At 45.1% G+C, this 19,315-nt stretch overlaps 1 protein-coding gene across 1 annotated transcript; it reads right to left on the reverse strand.

Annotated features, from left to right (window-relative positions):
- Positions 1-16,586: 16,586 nt before the first annotated feature.
- On the reverse strand, positions 16,587-17,555 carry LOC147971334 (uncharacterized). Its single transcript, XM_087523922.1, has one exon. The coding sequence runs from the start codon at positions 17,553-17,555 to the stop codon at positions 16,587-16,589; it is 969 nt and encodes a 322-aa protein (XP_087380048.1).
- Positions 17,556-19,315: the final 1,760 nt, after the last annotated feature.

Raw genomic sequence — 19,315 nt, forward strand, 5'->3', positions numbered from 1 at the left:
AGATCCGCACCAGAGTGGTATGGTAATCCTATTCTGGAAGTTATGTTACTTGACCATGACGAACCTACGAACTATGAGGAAGCGATGATGAGCCCAGATTCCGCAAAATGGCTTGAAGCCATGAAATCTGAGATGGGATCCATGTATGAGAACAAAGTATGCACTTTGGTTGACTTGCCCGATGATCGGCAGGCCATAGAGAATAAATGGATCTTTAAGAAGAAGACTAACGATGACGGTAATGTTACTGTATACAAAGCTCAACTTGTTGCAGAAGGTTTTCAACAAGTTCAAGGAGTTGACTACGATGAGACCTTCTCACTCATAGCGATGCTTAAGTCCGTCCGAATCATGTTAGCAATTGCCGCATCTTATTATTATGAAATTTGGCAAATGGATGTCAAAACTGCATTCCTTAATGGATATCTTAAAGAAGAGTTGTATATGATGCAACTAGAAGGTTTTGTCGATGCAAAAGGTGCTAACAAAGTGTGCAAGCTCCAGCGATCCATTTATGGACTGGTGCAAGCCTCTCGGAGTTGGAATATATGCTTTGATAGTGTGATCAAAGCATATGGTTTTATACAGACTTTTGGAGAAGCCTGTATTTACAAGAAAGTGAGTGGGAGCTCTGTAGCATTTCTGATATTATATGTAGATGACATATTGTTGATCGGAAATGATACTGAATTTCTGAATAGCATAAAAGGATACTTGAATAAGAATTTTTCAATGAAAGACCTCGGTGAAGCTGCTTATATATTAGGCATCAAGATCTATAGAGATAGATCAAGATGCTTAATTGGACTTTCATAAAGCACATACCTTGATAAAGTTTTGAAGAAGTTCAAAATGGATCAAGCAAAGAAAGGGTTCTTGCCTGTGTTACAAGGTGTGAAGTTGAGTCAGACTCAACGCCCAACCACTGCAGAAGATAGAGAGAAAATGAAAGGTGTTCCCTATGCTTCAGCCATATGCTCTATCATGTATGAAATGTTGCGTACCAGACCTGATGTGTGCCTTGCTATTAGTCTAGCAGGGAGGTACCAAAGTAATCCAAGAGTGGATCACTGGACAGCGGTCAAGAACATCCAGAAATACCTGAAAAGGACTAAGGATATGTTTCTCGTATATGGAGGTGACAAAGCGCTCGTCGTAAACGGTTACGTCGATGCAAGCTTTGACACTGATCCAAATGACTCTAAGTCAGAAACCGGATACGTGTTTTTATTAAATGGTGGAGCTGTCAGTTGGTGCAGTTCCAAGCAGAGCGTCGTGGCGGGATCTACGTGTGAAGCAGAATACATAGCTTCTTTGGAAGAAGCAAATGAAGGAGTCTGGATGAAGGAGTTCATATCCGATCTAGGTGTCATACCTAGTGCATCGGGTCCAATGAAAATCTTTTGTGACAATACTGGTGCAATTTCCTTGGCAAAGGAATCCAGATTTCACAAGAGAACTAAGCACATCAAGAGATGCTTCAATTCCATATGCGATCAAGTCAAGGAGGGAGACATAGAGATTTGCAAGATACATACGGATCTGAATGTTGCAGACCCGTTGACTAAGCCTCTCTCATGAGCAAAACATGATCACACCAAGACTCCATAGGTGTTAGAATCATTACAATGTAATCTAGATTATTGACTCTAGTGCAAGTGGGAGACTGAAGGAAATATGCCCTAGAGGCAATAATAAAGTTGTTATTTATATTTCCTTATATCATGATAAATGTTTATTATTCATGCTAGAATTGTATTAACCGGAAACTTAGTACATGTGTGAATACATAGATAAACAGATTGTCACTAGTATGCCTCTACTTGACTAGCTCGTTGAATCAATGATGGTTATGTTTCCTAACCATAGATATGAGTTGTCATTTGATTAACGGGATCACATCATTAGAGAATGATGTGATTGACTTGACCCATCTGTTAGCTTAGCACGATGATCGTTTAGTTTGTTGCTATTGCTTTCTCCATAACTTATACATGTTCCTATGACTATGGGATCATGCAACTCCCGAATACCGGTGGAAAACTTTTTGTGCTACCAAACGTCACAATGTAACTGGGTGATTATAAAGGTGCTCTAAAGGTGTCTCCGGTAGTGTTTGTTGAGTTGGCATAGATCGAGATTAGGATTTGTCACTCTGATTATCAGAGAGGTATCTCTGGGCCCTCTCGGTAATGCACATCAATAAGCCTTGCAAGCAATGTGACTAATGAGTTAGTTGCGGGATGATGCATTACGGAACGAGTAAAGAGACTTGCCGGTAACGATATTGAACTAGGTATTGAGATACCGACGATCGAATCTCAGGCAAGTAACATATCGATGACAAAGGGAACAATGTATATCGTTATGCGGTTTTGCCGATAAAGATCTTTGTAGTATATGTGGGAGCCAATATGAACATCTAGGTTCCACTATTGGTTATTGACCGGAGACGTGTCTCGGTTATGTCTGCATAGTTGTCGAACCCGTAGGGTCCGCACGCTTAACGTTCAGCGACGATCGGTATTATGAGTTTACATGTTTTGATGTACCGAAGGTAGTTCGGAGTCCCGGATGTGATCACGGACATGACGTGGAGTCTCGAAATGGTCGAGACATAAAGATTGATATATTGGATGACTATATTCGGACACCGGATGAGTTCCTGGGGTCACCGGATAATTATCAGAGTGCTGGAGGGTTATCGGAAGCCCCGGGGGAACTAATGGGCCAACATGGACCTTGTGAGGGAGAGAAGGGGACATAGGGCTGGCCGCCCCTGCCCCCTTGGGAGTCTGAATTGGACAAGGAGGGGGCGGTGCCCCCTCTTTCCCTTCCTCTCGCCCTCTCCTTCCTTCCCCCTCCCTCCTCCTAGTTGGACTAGGAAAGGGGGAGTCCTTCTCCTACTAGGAGGAGGACTCCTCCCCCTCCTTGGCGTGCCCCAAGGCCGGCCAGCCTCCCCCTTGCTCCTTTATATACGGGGGCAGGGGGCACCCTAATACACACAACTTGATTGTTTCCAGCCGTGTGCGGTGCCCCCCTCCACCATAATCCACCTCGATCATATCGTAGCGGTGCTTAGGCGAAGCCCTATTCCAGTAGCATCATCATCACTGTCATCACGCCGTTATGCTAACGAAGCTCTCCCTCGACACTCTGCTAGATCATGAGTTCGTGGGACGTCACCAAGCCGAACGTGTGCAGATCGTGGAGGTGCCGTACTTTCGATAGTAGGATCGGTCGATCGTGAAGACGTACGACTACATCAACCGCGTTGTCATAACGCTTCCGCTTACGGTCTACGAGGGTACGTAGATAACACTCTCCCCTCTCGTTGCTATGCATCACCATGATCTTGGGTGTGCGTAGGAATTTTTTTGAAATTATTGCGTTCCCCAACAGTGGCGACAGCGTCACAAGAAGTAGATGATAAGGTGATCGTTTCTCCTAGTTTAGAATGCATGTAATTGTTTATTAAGGTGTTTGTGAATGATTTGTATAGTCACTTATGTAATTGGATGTTTATTTTGGTCATATATGTTGTTCTTTTGTAGACACAGTAAGTCACATCACAGACGGAGTAAACTAGGGAACCCGTCGGTGATGAATTCATCAATTGCTGGCAATTGTATACCATCAAGTGTTTGCCCGCAACACACGCGGCTTATTAGCAGCAACCGTCTGTGTTATTATCGGTCTTCGCACACATTTCTGATTACGGACCTGTTTGCCACATATCACACACATCTTGTTAAGTTGAACCATTTTTGTTGTCTTGGCTCATCGCAAACAGTTCACTCTGGTGAACTGTATGTCCTCTATTACACACACCTTGATCTAGCTGACCATTTCTGTTGTGTTGCCTAATCACAAATAGTTCATCCGAGTGAACTGTATGCCGTATATCGCAAGCACTCTCATCTGACTGATTGTTTCTGTTGTTATTGTTGGGGGACGCGGTATTTCAAAAACAATCCTACGGTCACACAAGATCTATCTAGGAGATGCATAGCAACGAGAGGGGGAGAGTGTGTCCACGTACCCTCGTAGACCGAAAGCGGAAGCATTTAGTAACGCAGTTGATGTAGTCGAATGTCTTCACGATCCAACCGATCCAAGTCCGAACGTACGGCACCTCCGTGTTCAGCACATGTTCAGCATGATAACGTCCCTTGAGCTCTTGATCCAGTTGAGGACGAGGGAGAGTTCTGTCAGCACGACGGCGTGGCAACGGTGATGATGAAGTTACCGGCGCAGGGCTTCGCCTAAGCACTACGACGATATGACCGAGGTGTTGAACTATGGAGGGGGGCACCGCACATGGCTAAGAGATTGTCTGTTGTGCTATTGGGGTGCCCCCTGGCCACGTATATAAATGAGGGAGGGAGAGAGGAGGCCGGACAGGAGGGGCGCGCCAGGGGAGATTCCTAGTCCAAGTAGGATTCGCCCCCCCTTCCTTTCTTCCACCGGAGGGAAAGGAAGGAGGGGAGAAGGAGAAGGAAGGAGGGGGGCGTGCCCCACCCCTTGTCCAATTCGGCCTGGGTAGGGGGGAGGCGCGCGCCACCTCATGTCCCTTCTTCCCTCTCTCCACTAAATCCCACCAAGGCCCATTAACTTCCCCGGGGGGTTCTGGTAACCTCTCGGTACTCCGGAAAAATGCCCGAACCACTCAGAACCATTCCGATGTCCAAATGCAACCTTCCAATATATGAATCTTTACCTCTCAACCATTTCGAGACTCCTCATCATGTCCGTGATCTCATCCGGGACTCTGAACAAACTTCGGTCATCAAATCACATAACTCATAATACAAATCATCATCGAACGTTAAGCGTGCGGACCCTACGGGTTCGAGAACTATGTACACATGACCGAGACACATCTTCGGTCAATAACCAATAGCGGATCCTGAATGCTCATATTGGCTCTTACATATTCTACAAAGATCTTTATCAGTCAAACCGCATAATAACATACGTCATTCCCTTTGTCATCGGTATGTTACTTGCGCGAGATTCGATCATCGGTATCCTCATACCTAGTTCAATCTCATTACCGACAAGTCTCTTTAACCGTTCCTTAATGCATCACCTCGCAACTAACTCATTATTCACATTGCTTGCAAGGCTTATAGTGATGTGCATTGCCGAGAGGGCCCAGAGATACCTCTCTGATACATGGAGTGACAAATCCTAATCTAGATCTATGCCAACTAAACAAACACCATCAGAGACACCTGTAGAGCATCTTTATAATCACCCAGTTACGTTGTAACGTTTGATAGCACACAAAGTGTTCCTCCGATATTCGAGAGTTGCATAATCTCATAGTCAGAGGAATATGTATAAGTCATGAAGAAAGCAATAGCAATAAAACTAAACGATCATTATGCTAAGCTAACAGATGGGTCTTGTCCATCACATCATTCTCTAATGATGTGATCCCGTTCATCAAATGACAACACATGTCTATGGTTAGGAAACTTAACCGTCTTTGATTAACGAGCTAGTCAATTAGAGGCATACTAGGGACACTCTGTTTGTCTATGTATTCACACATGTACCAAGTTTCCGGTTAATACAATTCTAGAATGAATAATAAACATTTACCATGATATAAGGAAATATAAATAACAACTTTATTATTGCCTCTAGGGCATATTTCCTTCGGTCTCCCACTTGCACTAGAGTCAATAATCTAGTTCACATCGTCATGTGATTTAACACCAATAGTTCACATCGCCATGTGACTAATACCCAAAGGGTTTTACTAGAGTCAATAATCTAGTTCACATCACTATGTGATTAACATCCAAAGAGTAGTAAGGTGTGATCACGTTTTGCTTGTGAGAGAAGCTTTAGTCAATGGGTCTGTCACATTCAGAGACGTATGTAATTTGCAAATTTTATATGTCTACAATGCTCTGCATGGAGCTACTCTAGCTAATTGCTCCCACTTTCAATATGTATCCAGATTGAGACTCAGGGTCATCCGAGTCGGTGTAAAAGCTTGCATCGATGTAATTCTTTATGACGAACTCTTTGTCACCTCCATAACCGAGAAATCTCCTTAGTCTTCTAAGGATAATTTTGACCGCTGTCCAGTGATCCACTCCTGGATCAATATCGTACCCCCTTGCCAAACTCATGGCAAGGTACACAATAGGTTTGGTACACAACATAGCATACTTTATAGAACCCATGGCTGAGGCATATGGAATGACTTTCATTCTCTTTCTATTTTCTGCCGTGGTCGTGTTTTGATTCTTACTCAACTTTACACCATGCAATACATGCAAGAACTCCTTCTTTGACTGTTCCATTTTGAACTACTTCAAAATCTTGTCAAGGTATGTACTCATTGAAAAATCTTATCAAGCATCTTGATCTATCTCTATAGATCTTGATGCCCAATATGTAAGCAGCTTCATCGAGGTCTTTCTTTGAAAAACTCCTTTCAAACACTCCTGTAGGCTTTCCAAAAAATTCTACATCATTTATGATCAACAATATGTCATTCACATATACTTATCAGAAAAGATGTAGTGCTCCCACTCACTTTTTTGTAAATACAGGCTTCACCACAAGTCTGTATAAAACTACATGCTTTGATCAACTCATCAAAGCGTATATTCCAACTCCAAGATGCTTGCACCATAGATGGATTGCTGGGGCTTGCACATTTTGTTAGCATCTTTAGGATTGACAAAACCTTTTGGTTGTATCATATACAACTCTTCTTTAATAAATTCATTAAGGAATGCAGTTTTGACATCCATTTGTCAGATTTCACAAAATGTGGCAATTGCTAACATGATTCCGACAGAATTTAAGCATCGATACGAGTGAGAAAATCTCATCATAGTCAACACCTTGAACTTGTCAAAAAAAACCTTTTCGACAAGTCGAGCTTTGTAGATAGTAACACTACTATCAGCGTCCGTCTTCCTCTTGAAGATCCATTTATTCTCAATGGCTTGCCGATCATCTGGCAAGTCCACCAAAGTCCACACTTTGTTCTCATACATGGATTCTATCTCAGATTTCATGGCCTCAAGCCATTTCACGGGAATCTGGGCTCATCATCGCTTCCTCATAGTTCGTAAGTTCGTCATGGTCTAGTAACATGACTTCCAGAACAGGATTACTGTACCACTCTGGTGTGGATTGTACTCTGATTGACCTACGAGGTTCGGTAGTAACTTGATCTGAAGTTTCATGATCATCATCATTAATTAGCTTCCTCACTAATTGGTGTAGGAATCACTAGAACTGATTTCTGTGATGAACTACTTTCCAATTCGGGAGAAGGTACAATTACCTCATCAAGTTCTACTATCCTCCCACTCACTTCTTTCGAGAGAAACTCCTTCTCTAGAAAGGATCCATTCTTAGCAACGAATATCTTGCTTCGGATCTGTTATAGAAGGTGTACCCAACAGTTTCCTTTGGGTATCCTATGAAGACGCATTTCTATGATTTGGGTTCGAGCTTACCAGGTTGAAGCTTTTTCAAATAAGCATTGAAGTCCCAAACTTTAAGAATTGACAGCTTAGGTTTCTTGCTAAACCACGGTGTCATCTCAACAGATTTAGATGGTGCCCTTTTTAACGTGAATGCAGCTGTCTCTAATGCATAACCCCAAAACGATAGTGGTTAATCGGTAAGAGACATCATAGATCGCACCATATTTATTAAAGTACGATTACAACGTTCGGACACACCATTACGTTGTGGTGTTCCAGGTGGCGTGAGTTGTGAAACTATTCCACATTGTTTCAAAAGACTAACTCAAATATCTGCCTCCGCGATCAGATCGTAGAAACTTTATTTTCTTGTTACGATGATTTTCCACTTCACTCTGAAATTCTTTGAACTTTTCAAATGTTTCAGACTTATGTTTCATTAAGTAGATATACCCATATCTGCTCAAATCATCTGTGAAGGTCAGAAAATAACGATACCCGCCGTGAGCCTCAACACTCATCGGACTGCATACATCAGTATGTACTATTTCCAATAAGTCTGTGGCTTGCTCCATTATTCCGAAGAATGAAGTTTTAATCATCTTGCCCATGAGGCATGGTTCGCAAGTATCAAGTGATTCATAATAAAGTGATTCCAAAAGCCCATCAGCATGGAGTTTCTTTGTGCGCTTTACACCGATATGACCTAAACGGTAGTGCCACAAATAAGTTACACTGTCATTATTAACTTGGCATCTTTTGGCTTTAATATTATGAATATGTGTATCACTACGATCGAGATTCAATAAATCATTTATATTTGGTGTATGACCATAGAAGGTATTTATTCATGTAAATAGAACAACTCTGACTTAAATGAATAACTGTATTGCAATAAACATGATCCAATCATATTCATGCTCAACGCAAACACCAAATAACATTTATTTAGGTTCAACACTAATCCCGAAGGTAGAGGTTGTATGTGATGGTGATCTTATCAACCTTGGAATCTCTTCCAACACACATCGTCACTTTGCCCTCAACTAGTCTCTGTTCATTTTGTAACTCCTGTTTCGAGTTACTAATCTTAGCAGCTGAACTGGTATCAAATACCCTGGGGTTACTATGAACATTAGTAAAGTACACATCAATAACATGTATATCAAATATACCTTTCACTTTGCCATCCTTCTTATCCGCCAAGTATTTGGGGTAGTTTCGCTTCCAGTGACCATTCCCTTTGCAGTAAAAGCACTCAGTTTCAGGCTTAGGTCTAGCTTTGGGTTTCTTCATGGGAGTGGCAACTTGCTTGCGATTGTTTCTCGAAGTTCCCTTTCTTTTCCTTTGCTCCTTTTCTTAAAACTAGTGGTCTTGTTAACCATCAACACTTGATGCTCTTTCTTGATTTCTACCTTCACCGATTTTAACATCGCGAAGAGCTCGGGAATCGTTTTTGTCATCACTTGCATATTATAGTTCATCACGAAGTTCCAGTAACTTGGTGATAGTGACTAGAGAACTCTATCAATCACTGTATTATCTGGAAGATTAACTCCCACTTGATTCAAGCGATTGTAGTACTTAGACATTCTGAGCACATGCTCACTGGTTGAGCTATTCTCCTCCATCTTGTAGGCAAAGTACTTGTTAGAGGTCTCATACCTCTCGACTCGGGCATGAGTCTGAAATACCAATTTCAGCTCTTGGAACATCTTATATGCTCCGTGGCGTTTAAAACGTTTTTGAAGTCCCAGTTCTAAGCTGTAAAGCATGGCACACTAAACTATCAAGTAGTCATCATACCGAGCTTGCTAAACGTTCATAACATCTACATTTGCTCCTGCAATAGGTCCGACACCTAGCGGTGCATCAAGGACATAATTCTTCTGTGTAGAGGATAATCCTCAGATCATGGATCCAGTCTGCATCATTGCTACTATCATCTTTCAACTTATCTTTCTCTAGGAACATATCAAAAATAAACGGGGAGCTATAACGTGAGCTATTGATCTACAACATAATCTGCAAATACTATCAGGACTAAGTTCATGATAAATTAAAGTTCAATTAATCATATTACTTAAGAACTCCCACTTAGATAGACATCCGTCTAGTCATCTAAATGATCACGTGATCCATATCAACTAAACCATGTCCGATCATCATGTGAGATGGAGTAGTTTTCAATGGTGAACATCTCTATGTTGATCATATATACTATATGATTCACGTTCGACCTTTCGGTCTCAGTGTTCCGAGGCCATATATGCATATGCTAGGCTCGTCAAGTTTAACCCAAGTATTCCGCGTGTGCAAAACTGGCTTGCACCCGTTGTATGTGAACGTAGAGCTCATCACACCCGATCATCATGTGGTGTCTTGGCACGACGAACTGTAGCAACGATGCATACTCAGGGAGAACACTTATACCTTGAAATTTAGTGAGGGGTCATCTTATAATGCTACCGCCGTACTAAGCAAAATAAGATGCATAAAGGATAAACATCACATGCAATCAAAATATGTGACATGATATGGCCATCATCATCTTGTGCCTTTGATCTCTATCAACGTGTCGTCACATGGTCGTCTCACCAACTATTGCTTTTGCAACTATTGCTATCTCATAGCGATAAAGTAAAGCAATTATATGGCGCTTGCATCTTATGCAATAAGAGAAAACCATAAGGCTCCTTCCAGTTGCCGATAACTTTAACAAAACATGATCATAGCATACAACAATTTATATCTCATCACGTCTTGACCATATCACATCACAACATGCCCTACAAAAACAAGTTAGACGTCATCTACTTTGTTGTTGCATGTTTTACGTGGCTGCTACGGGCTTCTAGCAAGAATCGTTCTTACCTACGCATCAAAACCACAACGATTTTTCGTCAAGTGTGTTGTTTTAACCTTCAACAAGGACCGACCGTAGTCAAACTCGATTCAACTAAAGTTGGAGAAACAGACACCCGCCAGCCACATGTGTGCAAAGCACGTCGGTAGAACCAGTATCATGAACGCAGTCATGTAATGTCGGTCCGGGCCGCTTCATCCAACAATACTGCCGAATCAAAGTAAGACGTTGGTGGTAAGCAGTATGACTATTATCGCCCACAACTCTTTGTGTTCTACTCGTGCATATCATCTACACATAGATCTCGCTCTAATACCACTGTTGGGGAACGCAGTATTTCAAAAAAATTCCTATGATCACGCAAGATCTATCTAGGAGATGCATAGCAACGAGAGGGGGAGAGTTTGTCCATGTACCCTCGTAGACCGAAAGCGGAAGCGTTTACTAACACGGTTGATGTAGTCGAATGTCTTCACGATCCAACCGATCCAAGTACCAAACGTACGTCACCTCTGTGTTCAGCACATGTTCAGCACGATGACGTCCCTCGAGCTCTTGATCAAATTGAGGATGGGGGAAAGTTCCGTCAGCACGACGGCGTGGTGACGGTGATGATGAAGTTACCGGTGCAAGGCTTCACCTAAGCACTATGACGATATGACTGAGGTGTTGAACTGTGGAGGGGGGCACCACACACGGCTAGGAGATTGTGTGTTGTGCTATTGGGGTGCCCCCTGGCCACATATATAAAGGAGGGAGGGAGAGAGGAGGCCAGCCAGGAGGGGCGCGCCAGGGGGGATTCCTACTTGGACTCCTAGTCCAAGTAGTATTCGCCCCCTCCCTTTTCCTTTCTTCCACCAGAGGGAAAGGAAGGAGAGGAGAAGGAGAAGGAAGGAGGGGGCCGCACCCCCACCCCTTGTCCAATTCGGTCTGGGCAGGGGGAGGCGTGCGCCACCTCGTGGCCCTTCTTCCCTCTCTCCACTAAAGCCCACTAAGGCCCATTAACTTCCCGGGGGGTTCCGGTAACCTCCCGCAACTCCGGAAAAATGCCCGAACCACTCGGAACCATTCCGATGTCCAAATGCAACCTTCCAATATATGAATCCTTACCTCTCAACCATTTCGAAACTCCTCAGCATGTCCGTGATCTCATTCGGGACTCCAAACAAACTTTGGTCATCAAATCACATAACTCATAATACAAATCGTCATCGAACGTTAAGCGTGCGGACCCTACGAGTTCGAGAACTATGTAGACATGACCGAGACACATCTCTCGTCAATAACCAATAGCGGAACCTGGTTGCTCATATTGGCTCCTACATATTCTACGAAGATCCTTATCGGTCAAATCGCATAACAACATACGCCATTCCCTTTGTCATTGGTATGTTACTTGCCCGAGATTCGATCGTTGGTATCCTCATACCTAGTTCAATCTCATTACCGACAAGTCTCTTTACCCGTTCCATAATGCATCATCTCCCAACTAACTCATTATTCACATTGCTTGCAAGGCTTATAGTGATGTGCATTGCCGAGAGGGCCTAGAGATACCTCTCTGATACACGAAGTGACAAATCCTAATCTTGATCTATGCCAACTCAACAAACACCATCGAAGACACCTGTAGAGCATCTTTATAATCACCCAATTACGTTGTGACGTTTGATACCACACAAAGTGTTCCTCCGGTATTCGAGAGTTGCATAATCTCATAGTCAGAGGAATGTGTATAAGTCATGAAGAAAGCAATAGCAATAAAACTAAACGATCATTATGCTAAGCTAATGGATGGGTCTTGTCCATCACATCATTCTCTAATGATGTGATCCCATTCATCACATGACAACACGTGTCTATGGTTAGGAAACTTAACCATCTTTGATTAACGAGCTAGTCAATTAGAGGCATACTAGGGACACTCTGTTTGCCTATGTATTCACACATGTACCAAGTTTCCGGTTAATACAATTCTAGCATGAATAATAAACATGTATCATGATATAAGGAAATATAAATAACAACTTCATTATTGCCTCTAGGGCATATTTCCTTCAGTTATGCTCATCGCAAACAGTTCCGATGGACCAACCGTATGCCACATATCACACACGCAACTCTGATCTGAATCGGGTTTGATGTTTGTGCCATCGCAAACAGTTCATATCATTTTTTTACGGTTTTCTTACACCACCGTTTGCAATTAATGCATCGCACATGGTTTCGTCGAAGTGTCTCTGATTGTACTGTTGCGTTAGGACCATCCTACAATAGTGTCTGTTCTATCTCCTCATTAGCCACCTTGCAAAAAGTCTTGGTGAGGTTTTTGACAATGTTTCTTTGAGTCACAGGAGGGATCACATTACAAGGTAAGCAACTAGATGTGGTACAAGAATTTCTTTTAAAACCATTATTATCTTTCTTTATCCTGTCATTTCTCCTTACCTCTGATTCAACTAGACGTGTTTCCCCCTTCTCTTCCTGATGTTTGCAGAACCAAAAGGCACCAGGAAGTCTTGCTATGTGGTTGTGATCCTCTTGATTAGCTGAGTCACATTGATTTTCCTTGTTAATCTCCCCTTCTTCCCAGGTAGCCTTACAGACAGGTGCCTGGTAGACCACACATTTTATCAGGAATGTAAAAGGTGTAAGGTTTGTCAGCGGGTTCAATATCAGAGAGAATTTTCCATAGAGGAGATTTCAACATATGAATGGTCCAACCAAACCCATCGGGTGTCATGAGGAGATGGACAATGAGATTAAACCAGCTGTCATGTACTTGAACAGAGAGGCATTTTTTCACTAGATGCTGGTTTACTTGCAAAGTTGTACCTCCAGATGCTTAGTCCTTCCTTAGATACTGCAGTAAATTTTGAAGAGTGTGCCATTGACTGGATGTTTTTGAATCCAAGTAGAGAAGCATCATAATTTTAACTGAAATGATGGCCATCCATGACTTTTAAACATTTCTCTTTAATGTTCTCACCTTGATTTGTTACCTCAGCCATAGTATTCTGTTCAGGAGCACAACTGTCAGTAGCAGCAGCTGAAGTGGTGATAGGCAGATCCCTAGGAGCATCATCATCATCAACAATAGGTGAGCTGTCTATTTCAGCATCAGTGTCAACCCTGTCCATTTCCAAAGCTTCAGATTGCATCGCAACATGTTTAGTTTCTGATGACAAATGCACTGGAACAATCAGGTCTTCTACAACAGATTCAGAACCAAGTGCAACAATGTTGTAAGACCGTGCAATATTACAATCAAGGTTTGTTCAGACAGTGTAGCATGCTGCTCTATAGCAGGTACATGATCAATCCCTTCCTCTTCATCCTCCAAATACACATCCATTAAGTTAAGCAGACCATCTCCAAGACCAACAACAGGTGGTGGTAGGAACTGTGGTACAAGAAGAGCAAGCATAGCAAGAGCCAGTTGATTAACTTCGGCCCCAACGCCATTTTTATGAGAAGATCCATCAGAGATTGAAATAATGAAGGTGTTACTGCTGTCTCTTTCCTGCATTATATGATCATCCTCTCCTAGCACAAGTTCCTCTTGCTGAGGCATTATAGCAGCTTGTTGTTGAGGCAAAGCCCACTGACTATCCCCTTCCCAACTCTCTTCTTCATCATCTTCTTGGTTCATTTGATTATTTTCTGGTTGAAATTTTTATGTGTACGTGAAGTTGATTCCCACTTCAGTGCCAAGATGCATCCCTTTTATGTCTTTCCTAACGACTTGAACAAAATGAATAAACCAACATGACACCGTCTCTTTTCTATTTTTTCGAGAGCACGCCAAGAGCGTGCCTTAATTTTATAGAAGAAAGTAGAATAGACAATGTACACCTGGGGATGAATGCTAACAAACACCCCAGGAAAACACACCCACACCCCCCCTAGCTAGCCTAAGCCTACTCTCTCACAAAAACCACTAAAACCTCCCCCACCTAGGCCTGCCGCCTTCCACTCCTTCAACTCCCCAATAATGACACTAGCCAGATCCAGACCGTTCAACTGATGGTTGGTCCTATGGAAGACTCTCGCATTTCGCTGCTTCCATAACACCCAGATGACCGCAATAACGACCGTATCAAAACCCCTCTTAGAACCCCTACTCCATCTCGCTCTCTACGTCAACCACCAATCCAGGAGGTGATCATGCGCGTCTGGGATGGTTGCCTGCAGACCCAAAGCATCGAACATGGTATGCCACACTTCCCTTGCATACACGCATTGGACCAAGTTGTGCTCCACATTGTCCTCTCTTGGAGACACGTATAGCATGCCGAAGGCCAATCTTGCAACCCATGCCTCGCTCGCCTATCCGAGGTCCAAATGCGATGTTGCACCGCCAACCAAGTGAAAAGTTTGCACTTGAACAAAGCCCAACTTTTCTAGATGCATGAGGCATAAGGCACCGTAACTGCACTGAGACAAAGCCGTTGGTATGTCGACCGAGCCATATAAAGGCCAGATGGATCCGCACGCCACGAGAAGGAATCCTGACTGGAGGTGTCGCGTTGTACCGTGCTCATCGCCAACTTGAGATGGATGAGCTGCATGTGATCACTGAAGCTGATATCACCCGATATATCTAACAACCACCTCCCATTCTCCAAGCCATCCGCCACCATCTCCTGTTTATTGTCCTCGTTTCCACCTTGGCATGTATGAATGGTGCAATATCCTTAGCCGAGAATCCATGGATCCATCGATCCCGCCAAAACAGGACCTTGGTTCCATCCCCCACCGAGATGTTAACTAGGCTGTCAAACACCGCGCGGCATCTCTGTCCTCCATCATCGGCAGCCCTTGCCATGGCCTCTCAGGGTCCTTCCTTCGCAACCATTCCCATCTAACCCGTAGTGCTAGCCCTTGCATTTATAGGTTCCGAACGCCTAGGCCACCCAAACAAGTAGGCTTACACACCGCGTCCCAAGCGATCAGACATTGCCCACCATTGGCATTTTCCTTGCCGGCCCAAAAGAAGCCCCTCATCCATTGCTCAATCTCTTCCAACACCCATCCAGGAGCCTCCGCAACCATGAAGTGGTGTATCGGTTTGGCCGCGATAACTGATTTGACCAGCAAAAGCCTACTCGGCTGATGTAACAGCCCCCTTTGCCAAGCCGGCGCAAACTTCTTCGCATGATCCAACATGGGCTGCCACTCAGCCTGGGTGAGCTTCCTGATGGCCAATTGCAGCCCCAGATATCTACATGGGAAGGCTCCCATGCGGCACTGCAACACTGATTCCACACGATCCTTATCAACATTATCTCCATGGATCATAATCACCATTGATTTGTGATAGTTCACCCTCAAACCAGATGCCTCCCCGAACACCGTAAGCACCGACCGAACGAGGGTGAGGTCCAGGTCCCGTGGCTTGACAAACAAAGCCACATCATCAGCATAGATTGACACGGATTGGTGAGGAGCAATGCCAGTGAAAGGACTCAAGACGCCTATGCTCGCAGCACGTATCATCATCTTCGACAAAACATCCATGGCTATCACAAAAAGAAGAGGCGAAACTGGGTCCCGTGCCTTAAACCCTTCACGTGCACACAGCTTCTACCTGGCACCCCCTTCACGATCACTTTAGTGCTAGCGGTCCTCAAAAGTATAGCAATCCACTGGCACCACTTATTGTCAAACCCTTTCCTTCACACCACCTCAAATATGAACCCAAATGCTCGTGAGATGTCCAGCTTCAAGAACACACCTGCTTCCTTTCGAGCATAAATTTTCCTGGCAACTTGCCGAACCAGGAGAAAGTTATCATGTAGATGTCTCCCACATATGAACGCGGACTAGTTAGATTTGACGATGTCCTTCATTCTTCTCCGCGCATGATTCGCTAGCATGTTTGCAAACAACTTAGTAGCGTTGTCGGTTAAGTTAATCAGTCTGAAGTCTCCCACCTCCTCAGCCTCCGGCTTTTTTGGGATGAGCACGATGTGTGCTCGGTTCAGTTTGCCAAAACCACGGCCATCCCCTACATAGAGCTTCATAAGCACTGCCATCACATCCTTCTTTATGATATGCCAATCCTTTTGATAGAATGTCGTGATAAACCCATCCGGTCCCGGTGCCCAATCTGGTGGCATCTCCCTAATAGTGTTCCACACTTCCTCTTCCGTGAAGATACAGTCGAGCTTCGACAGGTCAATCCCTTCCAAGCCGAGGAAGTCGAGGTCAACCTCCACCTCCCGGGCAGTGTCGTGCCCTAGAAGCCGCTCTTAAGCCTTCAAGAATATCTCCTCCTTCCTTCCTTGATCCGTGATCAGCTCACCGTTATGTCTAATGTGGGTTATAAAGTTCTTACACCTCTGTCCATTGTCCACTACTTGGAAGAGTTTCGTGTTCGCATCACCTTCTTTTATCCATTTAAGCCTCGATCTTTGCCTTTCAATCGTATGTTGGAGAGAGGCCAGCCCCAACATTGCCTGTTTCAGGGTTCGCCTCAACCATCTCTCCAACCAAGTCTGGTCCCTCGTCTCCATAGCTCTGTAAAATCTAAGGATGACGTAATTGGCGATGGCAATTTGCATCTTTATGTTCCCCGTCTTCCTTTGTCCCCAGGCTTGTAAAGCCACTGCCATATTCCTCAACAAAGCATCCAATCTTTTAAATGGGTATGTGATCTCCTCAGCGCACACCCAGCCTTCCTGAACTGCTTGCTCAAAACCCTCTAGCCGGGTCCAGTACAATTCAAACCTAAACCTCTTCTTAGCACAAAACGGGGCCGCCATGGAAAGGTGTAACAGCGCGTGGTCCAAGATGTTCGTGGAGAGAGCCTGAAGCAAAACATCCGGGTAGTAGAGCTCCCAATCCATCGACACAAGCACACGATCGATCTTGGTCATCACCATGTTCTCCCTCTCATTAGACCACGTAAACCTCCTTCCATGCATGTAGAGTTCCTTGAGCTCATTATTATACACAAACGCGTTGAATATCCTCATCATGGATCTATTGAGATTGGTGTCATTCTTCTCCTCTGCTCTTAAGATCATATTAAAGTCTCCAAGAACCATCCACGGTCCCGGGCATACATCTGTTCTATGCTGCAACTCCACCAGTAAATTGATCTTCAACTCATCCCCTTGGGGGCCATAAACCACGGATAACCACCAATCCCATCCATCTTTATTACGCACGTGCCCCGTGAGGAAGTTAGAGTCCCGGGCCAGATTGTCTATCTCCATGTATGAACTATCCCAAGCTAGCAAAATACCACCCCTCGTATCAATCGCCGATAGGTAAGCAAAACCATCAAAAGATGGCCCAATGCATTGCATCACCAAATATTTATCAAGTACATCTAGCTTCGTCTCGAGGAGACACATCAAGTTCACCTCCGCATCTATTACAAACTCTCTAACCGCATTTCTTTTTGCAGGGTTATTAAGGCCCCTCACATTCCAAGAGAGTACATGTGGGTTCCAATCCATAGGAGATGAGGAACACACCCTTCCTGCCAGCGACTACTCACGCCGCCCCCAAGACCATGGACGTGCTGGCGCCCCTCTTATGATTCGGTGGAATCTCCTTGCCAAACAGGGCCGCAATGACCCGAATGTGCTGCTCTCTGAGTGGTGACTCAAAGATTTCAGCTAACTCTGCGATATTTTCATCATGCCCCTCCAAGTCCTCTGGCACGATACCTAGCGCACGCATTAGAACATTCTCCGCTTGCGTTGCCTTCGTCTTGGCTGGCTGCGCCCTCCAAGCACTCCTCGTGGTACGCCGTGGTGTGTACGGCTCCGCGTTCGGTCAGAGAGAAGATTGCACCTCCAAAAGGAGTGGTGGCGCAAGCTTCCTCACCAAAGCGTTGCAAAACCACTTGAATTTGCCAAACGCAATGGCTTCCTGGGGTGTCATACCTCCATTCCCAGTCTCCTCCCTCTATTGGATGTCTGCAGTAACGTCGGGAATCAGCTTCCTAGGCTCAAACTCATGAGCGCTCGCCACTTGTCGCTGCACCAACACCCCCTCCTCTGAACCGACCACTTGTCGCTGCACATCCTCGCATGCCGGAGATTCTGTTCCAATCATTATGGTGTCCCCCACTGGCAGCTGGAGAGCCGAGGATGGCTCCCCCCCAAAACCACCTTGTCTCCACTCACAACATCCTGGGCCAGTGGATTGGCCTGCAGCACAGCCAGCGACAGAGCTCCCAGATCCTCTATGCCCAAGCCATTCGTGCACGCCTCCTTCTCCCGTGCCGCAGCCAGTGGTCGAGCCGGCGCCTCATCCGCCACACGCTGCAGCCGTATCGCATCTGAAGGTGACACCTCAACAGTCTCCTCTGCCCCCACAACAGCAGCCACCGACCCCACCTGCTGAACAGCCTCGGTGAGCCGCGATTGGGTGGGCTGATTCACGGGGCCCCCGCTGTCATGCGCATCCACCACCCCGCCCACTGGCTGAACCGATCGGGCCAACGGCAACTCAGCAGCCACCATGTTTGCGCCAGGCGGATTCGAATTTCCCTGCCCCACCTCGGTCTCCACCTCCAACACAACCGAACCACCCAGACGGTCAAAAGCAGAATGACGCGGTGACAACCTGTCCCGTACCATGGTAACTGGCCCACCTCTTGGCCCCACCTGAGACATAGGACCATGGGAGGAATCATCCAATCCGTCGTCTCTCCTGCTCCACGAACCACGCTGGCGTAAGTCCGGCCAGCCACCGATCCAGCCCCTCCGCCTGCATTGTCACTCCTGGCATCCCGAACTCCACGCTGCCAAACGCAGCGGTGCGTTGTCGCCCCTCTTCCCATGTCCATAGGCGAATCCGACAGGCCACTCTGTTCGCTGCCCGACGAGATTCCTCCGAGGAACCATGGCTCCTCCCCCTCCGGGAAGGTGGTGACGGCGTCCAGGTGAATGAGCACCTTATACTATAGAGTCTTCGACTGGTACACATCCCTCCGCGCCTCCGGCTCTGACACCGCCAACCA

The sequence above is a fragment of the Triticum urartu genome, chromosome 5A (assembly GCF_056163025.1).
Source record: "Triticum urartu cultivar PI428250 chromosome 5A, HENAU_Tu73, whole genome shotgun sequence".
Classification (NCBI taxonomy): domain Eukaryota; kingdom Viridiplantae; phylum Streptophyta; class Magnoliopsida; order Poales; family Poaceae; genus Triticum; species Triticum urartu.